At 36.5% G+C, this 16,584-nt stretch overlaps 1 protein-coding gene across 1 annotated transcript; it reads right to left on the minus strand.

Annotated features, from left to right (window-relative positions):
• Window positions 1–2: 2 nt before the first annotated feature.
• On the minus strand, window positions 3–15,654 carry dlt (discs lost). The gene is made up of 14 exons (XM_053765782.2): window positions 15,486–15,654; window positions 15,320–15,408; window positions 12,973–14,421; window positions 11,975–12,137; window positions 10,534–10,631; window positions 9,699–9,811; window positions 9,229–9,419; window positions 8,469–8,969; window positions 7,708–7,890; window positions 7,016–7,229; window positions 6,312–6,481; window positions 5,714–5,870; window positions 4,711–5,264; window positions 3–3,913 (listed from the first exon to the last, which is right to left on the minus strand). The coding sequence occupies exons 1-14, from the start codon at window positions 15,570–15,572 to the stop codon at window positions 3,776–3,778; spliced, it is 4,107 nt and encodes a 1,368-aa protein (XP_053621757.1). The 5' UTR covers window positions 15,573–15,654; the 3' UTR covers window positions 3–3,775.
• Between the last annotated feature and the right edge of the window lie 930 nt (window positions 15,655–16,584).

Below are 16,584 nucleotides of genomic sequence, written 5' to 3' on the forward strand. Positions count from 1 at the left end.
AATCCAATAAAAACGACATTATATTACACTATAAACATTTGGACTGTTCATTTTCATAAGCACTGAATATAGAGCAGGAGCTCGCGACCGCCAGTCCGTCGCTATATTATACAAGCTGAAATTTTTGAAATATGTGTGTTATTATTAGGTTGAGATCGGTGTTTTAATAATCATGTTTTTTATATTGCAAAGGTCATCATAGTACCTCACTTTATCCAGAATTATTCTAAAACACCAGAATCTTAACAGCACTAGAAAGCTGACATCACGAACGACGTTTATTGTGCAAATTTTGATATAAATAAACACATTAGATAAAAATTATTTCTAGGTTATTGGTTATTGTCCCTCGTGTTACCGCCACCGTTATCGGAACGGATAATTAAACAGACTTATTTTGTACTCGATGTTGCTCGGGGCTTCGCTCCCGTGGGAATTTTGAGGTAAAATATAGCCTATAGCAATCTTGGATAATGCACCTTTCTAATGATGAAAGAATTTTTGAAATTGGTTCGGTAGTTTCGGAGATTACGCTTACCTCTTTATAAGTAAATTTTAACGAATTATGTAAACTTGTCGAACTAACAATCTTGTTTATGATGTCAGATATTTAGTCACTGGGATTTCCTAGTTGCTATAACAAAGGACTGATAGTCACGGGCTCTTGGTCTATAAAAATAATAATATACTACATTTTTATAATTTAGATTCGATTACAGGACACTATTTTATCTTAACGTAGAATAATAAGACTAAATAACTGTGGTCGGTTTTTTTAAAAGATATTTTTATACATATAATAAATTAAATAAACACGAAATGTACAATTTATAATACAATAACAATATAATGAGTAGATCTTTCAAAAAAAGAACTTTTATACAGGCGCTAAGTTCCACAGTGTCTTTTTCTCATATTGTTCAATTCTAAAAATGTCCCTTCTTAAAAAGTTCTTCGCATTACTAAAAAATTCGTACCTAACCGTGTTTTCAGTTATCGTATTATAACTGTAATAATATTTAAAAACATATTTTTATCCTTCTTTCTGTCATCCTTCATTTAGGAACAAGGATGGGACATTTCGTCATCGACTTTGTTAAAACGAGACAAAAAAGTTTAATCTTGTTGTTACGTCTATACACGTTTGGTGTCCATCGAAGGATTGAAGGTATATTATGGACTGTATTTGACAAGGTTGGTGGCACATTATCCCTGTCAAATTGTACAGACAGGAGCAGATAAAAATGAACCACCGATATTAGTAAGATAGCATTCCAAGTTGATTACCGAGTTGATCCGTCGATGGACATCAACGCAACGGAGGACGACGGAGCAATGGGGCCGGGCTCGATAGTCTGGTTAGTTTTATCTGTACCTGATTGTGCAATTAATTTCTGTATGTATTTAAATTTTGTTACAAAATGGCGGGTATCACGTTTACGATTATATCATCAAAACGATTATTTTAAGGTTTGTTCCGATCTTTTCTGTGGGGTAAGCACGAATTTTTGCGAGAACACAATCGTATTTATATGAAAAATTGATAGTTCCATTTAATTACGACAGGGGGCGCTGTTCAATCTCCATTTAATTTATGTCTATGGCGACGCAATTACGTGCTCGCAAAAACTCATGGTAACCTCATTGGTAAATATTTACAACGTACTTTTGCGTATGAAGAGATCTTTAAAGAGAAAACAACTATAAAAAACAAGTTGGCAACACATTTAAATTATTATATACTTACTAATAGACGATTCACACAACGGTAAGAATTACTCGGGTGGGTGTTTCTCAGCGCGTTTGCCCGCTGCGACCGCGCTGTCATTACAATTTTTCAAATTTTAACAAAGAAATTAATTTTAATATTTTACTCTAAAGTAATCAATCTGAACTGTGGTAGTGTCAATTTTATGAATGATTGATTTTGGAAATGACTCTTTCCTCAAGAAAATTGAGCCATCGTAATGACCGCGCGGGCGCAGCGCTCGCAGCGCTCTGAGGGTAGGTCCTTTATGCGAAGTTTTAAGTTAATATTAATACTAGATCTAGTATCTTCCATTTCGTATGTATATAGCTCAATACCTATATATACAAGTGTATACCAATATATACACCTTGTATATAATCTTATTTACAACTAAAACAGTCATTGACATATATTTTTATATATAAACACTTTATTAATTTACGATACTCTTTGTTATTCCACTCATAATCTATTCAATGAATTCTTCGTTCACCACAAGGATGAATTTCGCGACTGTTTGAACGGCGGCGTGTAGCGTTTCATTAGTGTCGCACATTTTTTTTGAATAATCATTTTTTTTAAATTAAACATAAAATTAACATTGTACCAGTACTTTACATATTTATAAAATAGGATAATTAAATTGGTTACTGTGTGTGGTGCAATTTATTAAACACTAATGACAGCCCGCGGCGGCGCTCAAAACGCTCGTGAAATTGACCGACAAATTCTATGATTGGCCCAAAAATATTGCAAGTTTATTTTTAGGATTTTTTTTTACATTTTTTTCACTGTATGTAGTTACAATATTGTAGCTTTTTCTGTGTTCTCTTGGATGCCGACACTGGGTGTTTATCAACCAATCTTGACCATTCTGTTTGGTTTTGCAATTAAATATTTAGTTTATAGTTAAAAATTAGTTTTCTACTTTGATTTACCTTGTTATTCATAAAAAAGACAGCATACTTAAAGCTATGTTTTGTCACTCTCACACTTTACAAAATTTGGTACAGACCGTACGAGACAAAACACTAGCTTAAAGTATGCTTTTTTTATGAATTATAAATAGACTAATGTTCTTTTATCAGCCTGTATACTTCTAGCATTACATATATACTTTACATTATATACTAACTATACATATAAGACATCAATTCTGGTGTTTACGGTTAAATTTATTTGTCATGTTTTGCCTAAAATGTATGTATTTTTTTTGTATATTTATAAATACTTAAAAAATTCGTATTTTTAAATGTAAAGTTTTAAATATTTGTAAATAAGTTTAGTTTTTAGTATTTATTCATGTTGTTTCTTACTAAACTAATTAGCCGTTGTCCGCGAATCCGCCCGCGACAAAAAGTAGCCTGTGTCACTCTCCAGCCCTACCAATTGGTTTAGGTCTTGACGTGAAAGACGAAGAAACAACGCTTGGTGACAACGGTGGAATATCAGTAAGTGGGTGTATCGTACAGCCGCGTGAAGGAGGGGCATTAAATTTTTATTTCTGTTATTAAATGTATTTTGTGTTTTGGGGCATAAGGGCTCGGCCCCATTGCTACGTTGCGCTCCGTCATCCTCCGTTGCTTTGACGTCCTTCGACAGAACAACGCGAAAATTGTAAGGAGTTTCGACGTACGTTGACGCAAGTTAAAACCTACAGAAAACAATGGAGCTGCGACATCGCAACGGAGCAATAGGATCGCGGCCTGGAGTTTTGTGTCCCGTTAGGACCGTTAGGAGTATCCTTTGTGATACTTATTTAAATGTATTTTATGTAATTATAAGTACATTTATGAATTGGAATTTTCATTACAATTATGTGAAAATCGTACCTACGTATATTATTATTGACAGATGCTGCGCTAATTTCACCCCGTTATCGGTTAACTTTAACCATTGTTGCAGAAACGGATACCTATATTGGCTTTATCAATGTTATTTAATATTCTAATTTATTGTTACGCTGTTAGATTCCTTGGTAAACGAAATAAATTGTATTGTGTGGACGCATGGGTGGATTGATATTTATTCCATGGGCTCGTAGTCCAAATCGCCGCAGTACTCCGCTAGGAAGTCTAGGAACAGTGTGAACTTGCCCGTAGAAGATCTGGACCATCTCGACGATACTGACTTCATGCAACTCGATAGACTTTCCAGAATGTTCTGTGGAATGAGAAAAATATATTATTTGTTTACCTACGTTTGTTGTGCCGAAGAAGCTTATTTTATTTTAATACAAATAAAAACATTTAGTTTTTATTACTTTTACTAGTAATTATGTTCACAAGTGAACATAATGAAAAACTGTCGATTTCCTTTATAGGCGTTTTGTTATATAGACTTTCTGATCGGCAGAGGAATTTTTGACATTTATTTACTAATTTTGCCGCAAATCCCGAGGTCATTGTATGTTTATATTAAAATTTTGAAGATTTGCCTGTGATTATACAACTTTGTACAAGAACTGAAAGTTAAGTCTTTCTCCATCATTTTAATGTATTCCCAGTTGCATTCGGAGCTGTGAAGCCACGAAGCCAGCGATAGAAGCATTTCAATTTTGTATTGGCTGTGATTTTGCAACCACCCGCCTAATCGTCATTCCTATTTGGGAATGCTATTATTGTCTATCACCTACCTGTCATCAGCTTGCTGTCAACTCGTACAGTTACAGGAGAATATAAATAGTTCTATGCTGGGTCAAAACTTCTCTTGTATAAAGATGCATTCAATTTTAGACTTTATCACTTAGGAATAAGAACCGATGTGTATACCTGTTAATGCACGTGACTGTACATGTATTTATTAATAAATAAGTAATGCCGGCTACACACTATCACCGAACCCTGACCGATGTCGAACATTGAATGAACATTGCGTAGTTTGTATGAGAGCTTTTATTTACTGCAATGTAGGCAGAATCCGCCAAATTTCGCGATAATGTATAGCCGTATAAGAATTACCTGCGGCCAATCCTGCCTATAAACCGCGAGGCACTGTTCAGTCAACGAATCCTCGCTCAAATAGTCATTCTTCAACAAAAACACTAAAACGGTAGCTAACGACTCCCACACATCACTTTGTTTGCACTTAGATGAGCTCAACAACACAATGTTCCTTGGACACAAGATTCTGTCGAAAGACTCCAATAGTTCACCGTTATTCTCATCCAAAACCACTACGCTGTTATCTACACTTTTGCTATCGAAATGTCCACTGTTCTCCCTACTTAGTTCACTTTTGACGATTTCTTCACTATTGTCAACTTGTTCACTGTTAACAATTTGTTCACTAGTGACAACTATAACTGGATTTTTTTGGTTTTCGTCGTCGGAAACAGGTGTTGGGACACGATCGTCGTCCTCGAAGTTTCTCATCTCCGGAGATATGTCCCTCCTTTCCGGTAAGAGATCGATTTCTTGCATTTGATTCTTCTTACGATCCGGACAACACGTGTTCCAAATGTTGTGCAGTTGGTTAAGGAATGAGTCGTTGACCTCTAATGGTTTTCTGCTCACTGGAACAAAGAAATTATGTTTAATCAAACAATATTTATTTGCAAGATTGTAAACAGATGTCATACTTCGTCCTAAAGTACAATAAAAATGTATATTCTTTAAAAGTCGTTGCGTACTGGAACAATTTTGATCAAATTTTGCACAGACGGCCGGTTTTAAATTAATCATAGCTGAACGGTTATATTATTTTTTATGCAAACCCTGGGCTTTGGAGCGTCACAGCTCTAACATAAAACGCACTATGAAGATTTTCTGTGGATTGACATAGACTCACAGAACACAAAGCAGGAGTTCGGAGCTGTGTCTTATCGGGGCGCGGTGTGTGTCCGAACGAACACATTCTTGTGGAGCGGTAGTTTAGTTTCATTGGCGATAGATGGCGGTGTTGATAATTAAAACGCGCTATAGATTTTCATAAACATTTAATTGTGGATTGACATAAACTCACCGAATACCAAGCAGAGGTCGGAGCTGAGCCGCAGCAGCGCGCGCGCCGCGAGCGCGCGCGCGAACACGTTGCTCGGCGAACAGCAGCGGGCGACCGAACACAGAATGTGGCTGAGGTTCGCGGGCTCCGAGTATTCTAAGAGGAGGCAGATTTGTTCCTGGGGGGAAACAACAAGAGCATAAATATGTATGTACCAAACTTTTCATTGTATTTAGAAATTAGTATATTACTAACTGCACCCCGCGGTGTTGTCCGCTTAATTATTTAAGAAAAATGCTTGCGTTTTTATGCACGTTAGCGCTACTTTTACGACTATCAGACTTTTTAACCAAAAACTACGGGAATCGCGTACTTTTAGGATAAAAGTACCTATATGTTAATTCACATTTATTGGTTTTAAAAATTTTCAGCCGTTTTAGCGTGAAGAAGTAACAAACACACTCACAAACACACAAAGTTGAATAGTTATTCCATTTACAACTTTTTTTTATTTCTTTCGTTATTACGTAAGATGAAAGAGATAGGTCGTAATAAAGGACAAATAATTTGATAAATGGAATAACACACACAAATCAATATGAATAAAAAGTTATATTACCTTCAACTGAATGATAGTATTGGACGGACTAACGTTATTGACTTCAAATTGCGCTTGAGGCGTTACCAGGGCGTGCAGGTCGGTGCGCGGGTGACCGCCGGAGTATGTAGCGCTATCTCCTAACACAATGAGGGTCTTCATCTCTGCTTCTATGTCTTTGCAGAGGATTGCTAGAAATAAATAAATATATAGCTATACAGGGACAAATCACACAGATTTGAGTTGGCCTCAAAGTTCGAGACTTGTATTATGGGATACTAACTCAACGATACTATATTTATGATATCCACGGTTAGCAAAGCTAAGCGTTTTTTCTCCAAAAGGTACCTTTGCTCGTGTTATAACATACCGACCATACTATCGATAGTCCTATCGATAGCTATTTTAGAACAATACTATTGATAAAGAGTAGTATTATCGTTAGTATCGAATCGAATTAGCCTGTACCATTGGGACCCATTTTTGCCAGCTTGAACATGGGATTGGGGAAACCTTCAGCTGACGAACGAACGAATGAATGAATGAATGAAATCATTAGTGAAATTCCAGTTGTTTTAGAATCCATTTCTTTTTCAGCTCGAAGATACGATTCTAGCGACATTAAACTTCATCTTATAAACGAATGACTGAACGGCTCCTATTGAGATAGTAATGGTTTTAACTGAATTTATGTTATATTGTAATGAATGAATGAACGAACTCACCAGTGGTATTCCAGTTGTCCCTGAGCCACTTCCCCAGCCGGTTAAGGCAGCCCTTGACGGCCAGCTTGAGGATGGGCGGCGGCGCGTGCGGCAGCAGCGCCTCCAGCGCCGCCGCGGACCGAGACTGAACCAACTCCTCGGCCGACTGCAGCGCTGAGGCGCACAGTTGTTGCGCGTGAGTGGTGTACAGGGATTGGAGGGATTGTAGTAGGTTCTGGAACAGACGGCTATCATGAAAGATAAAATATGGAGTACGACATTGCATCCACGCGTTCTCTATTTTTTTTTACACGATGAGTACACGGTACGAGAAAAAGAGATAGCATGTGGACGTTAGTAACGTGCTAATGTTTGTTTCGTGGTAAGCCTTCTGGCTCCATGATGATCATATATATATATAGGGATCATTATTCAAGAAGGGAAAGTGTACTACGATTTTGTACGCGAGAACCGCAATACTCATAACAAAATTAACTCCAGAAATAAAGTCAAGAACTCATGAAAAAACTCAAGATAAAACAACCTATGGCAAGGTTACGGGCCTGGCTGTGATTTACAGTTCCGTAAGGACCTCGTCCTGTCACAGCCAGTGCTACAGGATTTCCCAACATGCGAACTTAAAGTTACCAATACATGGCTTTGTTTGACATTAAAACACACTATGGTTTCCGTTTTACAAAGCATCTACTCACGTCACTCCCCGAGTTCGCTTTCACCAAAGCCATAGCTTCCAACCGCACCTTCTCTCTAGCAGCGACGACATGTTTGGACGAGAGATGTCGGACACACAGAGAGGTGACTCTATCGCAGACGAGCTCCAGAACGCGGCGGGTAGAGGCTGGCTGGCTTTTGAGCAGCTCTTCTTCTAGACGGTTCTAGAAATATCAAAATTTGGTCAATGACTCGGTTAAGACATAAGCTATATATAAAAAGGGTTCGGCTCTGTTGCTCCATCGTCTTCTAACTTGACGTTAATCGACAGATAAACGCAGATGACGCACGTCGATTTGAAAACCTATGCAAAATAACGGAACGAGAGGCGCTGCTCAACGGAGCACAATGGAACTATGGGGCCGGGCCGAGAGTCGAATTATGTTTCCAAGTGTACTATGGAGCTTGTAAGATAGTTATTTCGGTGTGATGTCACTATTTCGGATTTACATAATTTTCCTAATGAACTTTAGTGCGAACCAAAAAATAGTGATAGTATTTTTGGTTCTAGTCGAATCGAAAAAATAAAATGTATGTGCATTAATGAATGGCAAAAAACATTTGTTACTCTTTTGAGGTTAAATCGCTGGACAGATTTTAATCAAATTTGATACGGATGGATTCGAAATATCCGATATAAAAATAGGCTACTTTTTTAAAACCAGCTTCCAATGACCTGTAGTGAAAATTTATTTAAAAATACACAAAGCACTTGATAAACAAAAGTTTACAATACACTCACCTGTAACTCTTTCTCCTTATTCCTCATACGATCTTCCGGATTCAGGCTCAAACTGACAGGCGTAATATGTCGAAAGCTTTCCTTTTGCTCCTGTCCCACTTTACACGTTGAGAGCAAAACGTTAACATCCTTCAAATACGGACATAACTCAAACAACACTGTTTCATCGATAATATTATAACTGTCAATATTCACTTCACTATCAATCACGCTTAAATCACTAATTTCGTAATAAAATTCGATTGGAAAATGCGGCAAATCAAATAACCATCCGAGAATCGATTTTAGGAAAATTAAAGTGTTCTTTTTGTATTTCGTTTCGATTTTCAAACTAGAGTATATTTCTAATATAGTTTTAATTAGTCTTTGATAGTATTTTATTCGTAATGATGTATAATCTAACATTGATAAAAAGTGTATGATCCATGGCAGAGTTATGCATAGACGGGAGGTTTTTTGCGCGTTTGTTAGTAAGCCTTGGAGGTCTATGCTTGGTTGGCTCTGAAACAAAAAATATTATGAATTATTTATTAGAAATTACTTTTATTTTTTTTTACTGTTTTATCAATTGTGAGTGAATTCGGTGGAACAGAGATCTGGATGAACCCTAAGTCACAGCTAAACCATAAAGTAAAAAAAAATATATAAGCTTGAAGAAATCCGTCGGGCCCAGGGCTACCTTAAATGTCACCGGGAACACTTGATGAGAGGGACAAAAAAATTTTTTTAAACAGTGCAAATTAAAAAGAAATCAACTCACATAGTTCCTTAAAGCGAGATCATTCTCAAGTACTTTATCTTTCGGCGTCGCGTAGCTCTGCTGCTTTACCGACCGTCCCGTTTCCACATTGATACAGTACGGCAGTGCGTATAAATACCCCAATAGCTTTGATAATATCTGCAGTTTGTTGCTGAGGGCGAGGTATTCTCGAGGCAGGTCCGAGTTGTGAGCTAAAACCAACATGAAACAACGTAATGAATGTGTTGTATTACCATATTTTAAAGCGGGAGTCAAGTTGTTAAGATCCTGAGATTATAAGGTAGATTCTAGGATACTCCAAATATAACTTTTTAAATATTATATAGAAACAATATAAAAAAACTCAAAAATCAAAATAAAAAATAACATCAATCAATATAAGACAAAGTAAACATAAAATACACGTATATATTGATAAACTTTGTATACCATACAGAACCTGTGAAGAACCAACTTACGCTTGCACTTACCATTGTTTCTGTCTTCGGCAAATGGCGTCGAGTCTAAAGCAATTATCTCTGACGATAATTTGTCTCTTAAATGTACCCTGAATGATTCGTTGTCTGTGTTCATTACGAATTCCCTATAGAAAAAAAATGCATTTATAAAATATTGTAAACACATACAGTAGTGTAGTGTGTCTATATACACGTCCGCCCACTACCGTAATATATCGGCGGCGCTTAGTTGCTTGCGGTAAGGCGCAGCGCACGAACGGTTACTAGTAAACTACATTGGTGGAGCATCAGTAACTTAGTTGTGATGTACAGTTACGTGCGAGGATGGGGCACGTATCCTTGCCGTATGCTACAAGTAGCAATAAATATACGTAATTCGACATAATGCTATAACATTAATTCTCTGTAATCATAATAGTTGTGATGTGAACCCTAAAATATACCTGGATAGAAACCAGGCGGTGAAGCTGGTTGCGCTTCTTCTTCTTCACCTGCGCTTTAGAAGTCGGCGGTAGAATTCGTTTTAAGTAACTTTTTGACGTTAACAAGTGATGTACATCATCCAAAATGTTATGATATACATATATGAACTGAAACTCAGTGCTGGCCATTTAGTAAAGCGTAACACGGAGCCTAAAAAAAATGTTTGTTGGGTTGAAATGCTTTTTTTTGTTACACCCAACAAACACTTCATTAACACAAATAAAATTGGGGTGTGCGTGTGTTATGAAGGCTCAGTGTTACGCTGAACAAAATGCCCAACACTGATTATCAGCCTTCACCTACAGCAATAAAGGTTATAATATATTTTGTTCAAATTGAATAAATAATGTAGTCTCTGACTGACTTGTAGAACATCTCCTGTTCGGTGAAGTGCGGCAGTCTGTGGCTGTCGGAGGCCGAGGGACACGTCAGACGGCGTTGCAGTTTGCTGAGTTTCGACTCCTGTCCAACATAACATCCATACAAAATTGTAATTTACTTTTTACTCCATGTAACTAGGCAACTGACTTCGGTGGCGCAGTGGTTAAGTGCTTGCCTCTGAACCGAAAAGTCCCGGGTTCGATCCCCGGTCGGGTCATGATGGAAAATGATCTTTTTCTGATTGGCCCGGGTCTTGAATGTTTATCTATATATGTATTTGTTATAAAATATAGTTAGTATCCCATAACACAAGTCTCGAACTTACTTTGGGGTTAGCTCAATTTGTGTGATTTATCCTATATTTATATATTTACTTATTTAAGTATAACACGCAAACACAAGCAAACATTCCGCAGGAATCACACTATACAGGGTTACTTACTTCCATAACCAGCATAACCTTCCCAAGGCGCATAAGGTACATAGAGACTAACATCTTTTGTTCTACGACTTTTGTCTAAACGTAATAAATACAAAAAATATCCTTATTTTAGTTTTAATATCGTTTCTATATAACGTCAACTCTATGTTCGATTCTGCTACATAACGCTACTGTACTGTCTCGTGTTGCTCGGCTGTTACATACAGTTAACATGTGTGGAATCGCAATTTTGATTGTATTTTTTTTAGGTATATGTAAAAAAAAAACTAAGAATCACGAAAAGTCGTAGAACAGAAGTAGCTTGTTTTGTTGTACCCAAGTAGTCTTTAGGAGGTTTTGAGTTTGATACCAGTGATATTGAAAAAAACCCGCATTATCATCCGTTGCGTAGTTTTAAAGATCTAAGCATGCATAGGGACAGACAGCGGGAAGTGACTTTGTTTAATTAGGATTATTTTTTAAATAAATTGTCAGTCTATTTTGACGTTTCCTGTATGACATTAAAAAATATATACATATTTTTTATCTCTCCTTCATGTACAAGCAATGTCGTGAAGCAAATTTTGTAATTTAAAATTACTCAATAAAAACAAGTATTTACCAACAAAAATTTCATTTGCCACCAAACAAAGTGTACCCCACGATACAGTAAGAGTAAATATCCGCCCGCTTAGTTAAAAGACATATAGAAAACGTATGTTTGTTAATTGATGTCAGACACGCGATCATAAAATTATAACTGAATGTTTCAATTAATTTATTTCATTGTGAATCATAGGTTAACAAAAGGTGGCACAAACACAACTGAGAGTTCACTATGTCCTGCCGCGGGGGGCTTACAATGATATTTAACACAGTAATAAAACAATTTAACTAGTATGTTTATCAGCAAAAGGTAATCAAGGTCATTAGGCTTGATAATAATCAGATTTTCAATGCCATCAATGCTTAAAACTGTAAGGTATATAAATATAAAGTATACCTGAGTGTTGTGCGGCAGCGCTGCCAACATATGCCTCGTGAACAAGGCGGCGAGGTGCGCGTGGTTGGCGGCGCTGGCGGCCGCGGACAGTAAAGGCTTGATTCTGGCGCGGAACGAGGCGCGGCCGCGAGACCCGTCTGACGACTGGCTTTCTTGGTACCATCTATATTTTTGAAAAACCTATTTGTATAAAAGTACAAAAATACGCCTGCAATATAGTAGGCCCTATCTAACCGCACACTGACGTAATTCATATTCATACATCATTAATACAATACCGTGCCCACCAAAATCGGTTTAGTCCATTGTGATCACATTATATAATAGACATCTGATTTAATAAAATTCTTTGTGACATAATTTGTTAAGATTTTTTAAAAATAATTTTACTAAGAAATAATGGATATAGATAAAAATTGTGATAGTGGCGCCGGTGCGCCAGACAGGGCTGAGCTTAGTGTTAAACGAGTAATTTATTTCATAATTGAATTAGAACTTTTTAACTCTGGTTTACTCACAATGTAACTGAAAATAACATAAATCAAAAATACATGAATTAAATAAGATTATTAAAAAACGAGTAACAAGATGATTGGTTTATTCTGAGTAAGCTTTAATGATAAGTACAAACAATTTTGTTCATGACTTTTGTATACTTGAATATTTGGCGCCCAACGTGGGACTGTATGTTGGGCGCCAATAAATATTTAACTAAAGATTTACGTGTATTGTTTAAGTGTTTAAGTAGACTAATACAAATATAATCTCTGTATGACCAATGATTTACTGTTAAATAATATAGTATTTAGTACAGCTATTGTACTTTTACTATATTGTGCATTAAAGTTTAAATAAAAAAGTGTTAATTAATAAAATCTAGTCAAAAATCGCGGGCTTCAAGTCGTAGTGGAAATACTTGCTTACACATCACTATGGCCTGATTTATGTAACTTTCAACACAAATGTATAAAACTAAAAGAATATGATTTGTGATTTACCTGAGTATTTCATAAAACATGTCCCTCTGTTTCTTGAAGCTTTGAAAGCTGAGCGCAGACGGGAAATTGTCCACATTATCTGTCTCCAAGTTAAAGCATATGACTCCGTTGGAGGGCCTCAATTCTGAAGTCTTCTTGTCTTGAGTTGTCTCCGCTTCACACTTTAATCCGTACGAATTTAGCAGGAATTTGGCTAAGTCCGGATAGAAAGAACGAATTTTCTTATTTTCACCGAGTGTTTTCAACGAATTCTTGTCTAATATAACCTCTAAAATGATGCGTTGATTCCATAGACATTTCACAGCGAAATATGTGCTGTTATGTATAGATTTTAATAAGTAATCTAAATGATTGTCTTTTAAATTCGATTCGGCATCTTCGTAATCGATTTCGCTTTGTTTCGATAATATTATCGATATCAAAAAGTATATTTCAGTTATCACACTCAATATCAAATTCTTCTTTAATAAAACATTGTAAATATCTACTAGAATATCAATTTTATCTTTCAAAACTACTTTATTTGCATCGGACTTGATGTAGTTAATTTTTTCTATAGAATTATTTTGTATGACTTTGATTTGGGGCGTTTTAACAGTTTTCGGCGACGCGGAAGTGTTCAAAATATTGAATTTCTCCATCAATTTGTGTCTTTCCTGCTTCAAAATGTTGCGTTCGGTCTCAAAACTGTTGGACACTTCATTAGTTTGCACATTCTGTGCTTTGAAAGCTATATTATCCTCCAAAGCTAAAGGGGAAGGCTGTTGGAAGCACTCTGAAGTGAAACTGTTCAATGAAAAGCTTTTTTGAGAAGTGCTTCTATCTATATTCGTTGGCTTAATCCGTCTCCGTTCAGACCGCAACGAACTGGACTTCCTAACCCCGATTTCTGGAAACTGTTCAGAATTACTTAAATCTAACTCAACTTTCACATCGGCATCATCATTCGATGTGTTCTTCCCTTTTCTCTTCTTGGAACTCTTCTGTGCGGTCACAAGATAGTCTCCTAAGCAACTTTTTTCATGAGATCTGGAATGCCTTTGATTCAACCTTGGTGTATCACACCTTTCGTACTCCTTAAAACTCTTTGGTGTGACAGGACTGGTTAACGGTAAATTTGGGTAATCCCTGCCATTCTTCAGCGGTGTACTAGATATGACAACTCTGTCAAGTCCGATGCTTAACCTTGATTCGTCAGACGATACGGACTGTTCTTTGGACAGTTCTGTGAATAACTTAGTTTTGACTCTTCGTCCTCGCTTTTTATCTTTGCTGGGTGACTCGTGGCTGCGTTGGCGGTCAGTTCTGACCGAGAGGCTGTCCATAGTGCGGTCATCACTGGTGGGGTCGCTGATAGAGCGGCGGTGCTTGCGGCGGGAGCTGAGGATCTTCTCAGGAGTGCTCTGATGCTGGAGCAGCTGTATTGCATTGCTATTGCTGCGGAGTATGCTGGAAATCACATAGGATATATTTATATATTTCGAGAAGTATGACGATCATTAACTGAGGTCTATTCTCAGCAGTGGGACAAAGAAAGCTGTCAATGATGATGACATTTATGTCATGCTATGGTATTCAGGAAAATTTAGGGCACCAACACACATTAGGGTTAACAAAATTGTATGTAAATCTGTGACTTATCCACACTGCGATGTGATGGTTACCTACACATAATTTTGAAGCTGGAGGAATGCCACAGTGAATAACAGATAACCTACTGGCCTTTTAAAAATAGCTAAAGACAGTAAGATCGCCCCACGCTCCACAAGGTGAACATGAATTATCACATCCATAAACACATACTCATTTATTTTCTGTCTATGTCTTTTATTAATATATGTAATCTGTCTCTTGTTACCGTTATGTACTTTTGGTTTGTATTTGTGTGTTTGTGACTACAAATAAAGATTTATCTATCTATATAATTAAGCTGAACACTAGGTCCTAACTATATTAGAGTGGCTTTGTAAAGAGACCTGTGAAAGCAGTTAGAGGAGGCCTTGCCACAAAGCACACTGACCTGCAAATACATGTTTTAGACATATTATTTATGTATCTAAAAAAACCTTATCATTGTTTGATAATATAAATCTTATATTTGAAGAGACAAGTGGATCTTGCATAATTTTAATTTTATTTAAAGACAAAAGTTCAGTTAAATACTTCACCTAGTTGTAAGAGTATTGTGATGCTTTTTATTGGAGATGCTTTTATTTAACAAGTCTGTTATCAGTGTTTAGTAAAAATAACGTGTTAAGAAATGCCAAAGTTGTTTAGAAATAAGAAATTTACTTCATTCTGTAGTGAGTAGGTCACACCCTTCATTTTATACTTTCTTTCCACTTACCTATCAGTCTGGTTCCTCAAATATGATAGAAAATGCGCCACGAATTCACTTCTATTACAACATAACAACACACAATCTTCAGGTGTATCCTAAAAACCAGAAAAATATATTTATTTACTGTAAAAAATAAAGATACAAAAAATATCAAAAAGGTTAGGTTATGTACTTCTCTTGTATCACAATCTAGCCACTTTAGCAAAAGGGCGGCATCAATTTTACCGCTAAGGACACTTTCTATAATTGTTTCGGGCATTTTCACTAATCTAAAATAGTTTTTTCTGAATAATCGATGCTAATCACATCTGCGCGGTCAAACACGAAAACAATGTTCTTTTGACAGTCCTGACAGCTGACTTAAATTGATTGACATTTGCCGTCAATTTCTTTTTTTAAGTTTAGGTTGTTATGTTTAGAACTTGACTTTCAGAACTATTTAATTTGCCAGATTACATCCTATTTATGCGAATCACAGATATACGAACAAGTTCTTATATCTGTGATGCGAATATAAATGCGAAAGTAAGTTTATTACCTCTACAGACAACCAATTTTCTTAAAATTTTGCATAGGTACATATAGTTTAAAGTTAAACTGTTACCGTGGGGTAATTTACGCGGGCGAAGCTGCACGTATAAAGCTAGTATACTTTAATTTTATTACTTCTTTCTTTCCTATAAAAAAATAATTTACTTTATTTCAAAAGCGGCCCTTGAGGCATTGCTCTTGTAGGACTTTAGGAGCTTCTGGATAAAAGTCATGTACTTACATTACATAACCAAAGTAGGAGCCAATAAATAAGGAACGAGGCCGATCCATTATTACTAGGTACATAATATACCGAGGGACATCTGACGTAGCGCGGATTAGCTTTCTGAATGGATAATTTTTTTTTGATTCATATTGAACATACATTGTTGAAGTGAAAAATATCCTTATTGGATTCTGATGTTCTGTGTGTTGCATGGAATTAGTAGGTACCGAAGTACTTACTAAATTCATTGTATGTTGTAATTAATACTAAGTAGGTAAGTACTTACCTAGAAAGTAGCGCAAATTTTAAGTAGTTCTGAAATCTATATTGAGCCAATGAGATCGATTTGACTCGTGTATCTTTCTCTCATCTGAGCGTTTTCTCGGTTTCTTCCTTAGCCATTGAGCATCGGAGCCCAGAGTCAGCTTTCCTATAATTTCGTCTCCATGCGCACGGTCGTAGACATCCCTAGTTGTCAGACCATTGTCACGCATTGGCTTCTGCCAGGGCGGGA

The sequence above is a fragment of the Plodia interpunctella genome, chromosome 28 (assembly GCF_027563975.2).
Source record: "Plodia interpunctella isolate USDA-ARS_2022_Savannah chromosome 28, ilPloInte3.2, whole genome shotgun sequence".
NCBI classification, from domain to species: Eukaryota; Metazoa; Arthropoda; class Insecta; order Lepidoptera; family Pyralidae; genus Plodia; species Plodia interpunctella.